This window comes from Ovis canadensis, chromosome 9, assembly GCF_042477335.2.
Source record: "Ovis canadensis isolate MfBH-ARS-UI-01 breed Bighorn chromosome 9, ARS-UI_OviCan_v2, whole genome shotgun sequence".
Lineage (NCBI taxonomy): Eukaryota > Metazoa > Chordata > Mammalia > Artiodactyla > Bovidae > Ovis > Ovis canadensis.
Window position 1 is genome coordinate 24,529,746 of NC_091253.1, and position 2,651 is coordinate 24,532,396.

General features: G+C 60.9%; 1 protein-coding gene across 1 annotated transcript; it reads right to left on the reverse strand.

Moving 5' to 3' along the window:
- Positions 1-754: 754 nt before the first annotated feature.
- Positions 755-1,917, reverse strand: LOC138446298 (toxin 3FTx-Lei1-like). Its single transcript, XM_069601155.1, has 4 exons — positions 1,902-1,917; positions 1,619-1,675; positions 1,236-1,367; positions 755-927 (listed from the first exon to the last, which is right to left on the reverse strand). Exons 1-4 carry the CDS (start codon positions 1,915-1,917, stop codon positions 755-757), a joined length of 378 nt encoding a protein of 125 aa, XP_069457256.1.
- Positions 1,918-2,651: the final 734 nt, after the last annotated feature.

A 2,651-nucleotide genomic window follows, 5' to 3' on the forward strand; every position in this document is an offset into this window, starting at 1 on the left:
CACCCCGCCCCATCCTGCTGCCCTGTGTGGTGTCCCAGCCCCTCAAGCTTGGGTTCCAGTTGGGGCTGGGGAGACACTGGAAGGCCGGGTGCTGAGGGAGACACTTTTGGACTTCCAGGCCTCCGAGACCCTGCCCTTCCCCGCCCCTGGCCCCTCCCAGTGTGGGAAGGCTCCCTCCTCTGCCCTACAGGTCTGCGAGGGCTGCTTGTGTTCACAGGTTGTGGTTGAGTCTCCCTTCTTCTCAGCTGAGGGAGTGAAGAAGGCAGAGAAGTTTGGTCCCCTCCCACTCTGCTGCGGAAGAGGAAATGCTTCAGGTGGAAGAGTGGGTACCCCCGACTCCTGTAAGAGCTGACCCCTGCAGGACCAGCACCCCTGGTATACCCACAGCCCTAGGAGCTCAACTTGCCCAGGATTGAAACAGATCCTCCCTTCAAGCAGGTGACAGGGACCCCCACCACTTCTGGACTGGAGTGACAAGACTTTGTGGGAGGCATTTACTTTTGCTAAGGTGGACTACAGGCCACCTGGCGCTGGGCTGGCCAGTGGAGTGGGCAGTGGGTGGTCCCAGGACCGGGCCCTGTGGTGGGGACACGTCCCAGGACAGTCTGAGTGCATGAGTGTGTGTGGGTGCATGAGGGTGTGCTGGATTGGCGCCATGCTGGTGAATGGTGCCCCTTCCCTTCGGAGTCTGAGCCCCGGGGCTCCTCACAGGGCCAGAGGAGGGTGGAGCCCAGACGGGGAAGGGGCCCTGTGGTCAAGGCACAGGGGTTGGGCCTTGCTCGGACCACCCGTTACACAGGTCCTTTTCACAGCAGATCACGTTCCACTCTTCAAATTTAGCTTTAGATGTGGCTATCAATCTCTTAATGAACTCTGTAGGTGTCTGGCAGGAAGAGACACAGCCCCTGATATCCAATTCAATCATGTCTGTGGGCAAAAAATGAGGCATCTGCGGTGGCGTCCCCTCTGACCCTCCTGGGGTTGACTGTCCTAACTCTCTCCTCTGATGCGCTGGGCCCCCCGTTTCCCTGCTGAAATTCCCATCCTGTCCCACCGAGCACCACCACCTCCCGACACAGGTGGCTGCTGGAGCTAGCCCGTCTCTGTACTGATAAGGACACGGAGGAAGGCTGGTGCAGGGCAGGGCTCTGCCCCAGGGGACACTGCCATTGGCCCCTGGCTTCTCTGAGGAACCCCCTCCACCAATCCTCCCACTCTGGATGCTGGGGACTCACCTGCTTCCACGATCATGCTCAGGTTGCCCGTGTAGCAGACAGTGGAATTTGAGTCGCATTCGCTTGTCGGGCAATGGTTGGGAACGCTAAATTTGCCGAGGGTCCCACAGGAGTAGCAGCGCAGGCTCTGAGCTGGGGTCAGGCAGGGACACAGGCCCAAGCTCAGAGAGCCCAAGGCTGGCTGCAGACTCCCACACAGCAGGACAGAGCTGTGTGGGAGCGTCCCTCTGGGTGACCACCTCCACGCCCTCTGTAGGAACTGGGGCCCCTTCCCACCCTCTCAGCTCCCAGAAGGCAGACCCCTCCATGCTCACAACCACAGCCTCTCGCAGGGCATTGCCACCCATGCCCTGCGGGCCAGGTCCCTGTGCCCTGGCACTCACCAAGCTCTGCACACAGCACGAGGACCAGAAGGACGAGAAGGGGGCCTTTCATGACTCCTGGAGACGACACAGGCCCGTGGGCCCATCGGGGTGCCTCCGTTTCAGGCTCTTGCCTCCCCTCCCCAAGACTAGCCCTCCCTGCCTGGCCCCCCAGCCCACCTCCCTCCCACGTCTACTCACCAGTGGCTTCAGACTCCTTCTGGCGAGCCACATCTGGTGCCCCTCCTGTTATAACCCCCAGAACCCGCGAGCCCCACCCATAGGAACGCGGGGTGGGGCTCACCTGTCTCCGCCCTCATCCACCTGTCAGACTGCACCCAGGCCCAGACCAGCAGGAGGGGTGTCCTGTGGGCAGATGTCCAGCCTCTCTCCACCTTACCAGTGCTTGTTTTGGGGGGATCTTAGGAGGAGGGAAACCGGGCAGCTCCCCAATCCTCAGAGCTGCAAAACTGAGACCTCTCAGAACTGTCCATCTCCTGGCCTCTTCTTCCTCTGGGGCCCGAGCCCCCAGGCCCCAGGCTGCCCGCTGTCCTCTGTGCATTCCCCACATGGCTGCGGGGAGCCCCCCCTGGGTATCCTTGTCCTCAGGTTCCCTGAGCACTTGCTGTCTTCCCAGTGAGCCCCCTCATGGCAGCTCTGCTGTCAGAAAGCCCACTGTTGTGCTCACTTGATGAGGGACATGGACCAGGAGGATCCTGCCCTTCTGTGGGATGAAGAGGATGCTGCTGAGGGCTGCTCCAGGCACACGTGGGAGGCAGTGTTTGTCCACCCATCTCCTGAGTTAGCTGTGCCCTCTCAGGCTCCACCTCCAGAGATCTCTGTGGTGGGCCGAGCCTGCCTGTCCATCCTGGTGCTGTCTGAGACAGAAAGGTTCCCCACGATACAGGTAGAGCGAGGCAGGACCTGAGGGCAGAGCCTTTCCAGGGCTCAGGGGTTACTTTGTTCCAAGTCTAGGGGCTGACCTGGTCATCCAGTTTCAGCTGGTTTTGAGTGTGAGTTCAGATTAGGACAGGAAGATGCCAGTCGAGTGCTG

Bases quoted from the DNA above. Each gene is read 5' to 3' on its own strand.
- LOC138446298 (XM_069601155.1), bottom strand. The intron at 1,368-1,618 runs GTGAGTGCCAGG...GCCTGACCCCAG, and splicing joins CGTGCTGTGTGCAGAGCTTG to CTCAGAGCCTGCGCTGCTAC. The intron at 928-1,235 runs GTGAGTCCCCAG...TTTTGCCCACAG, and splicing joins GAGCATGATCGTGGAAGCAG to ACATGATTGAATTGGATATC.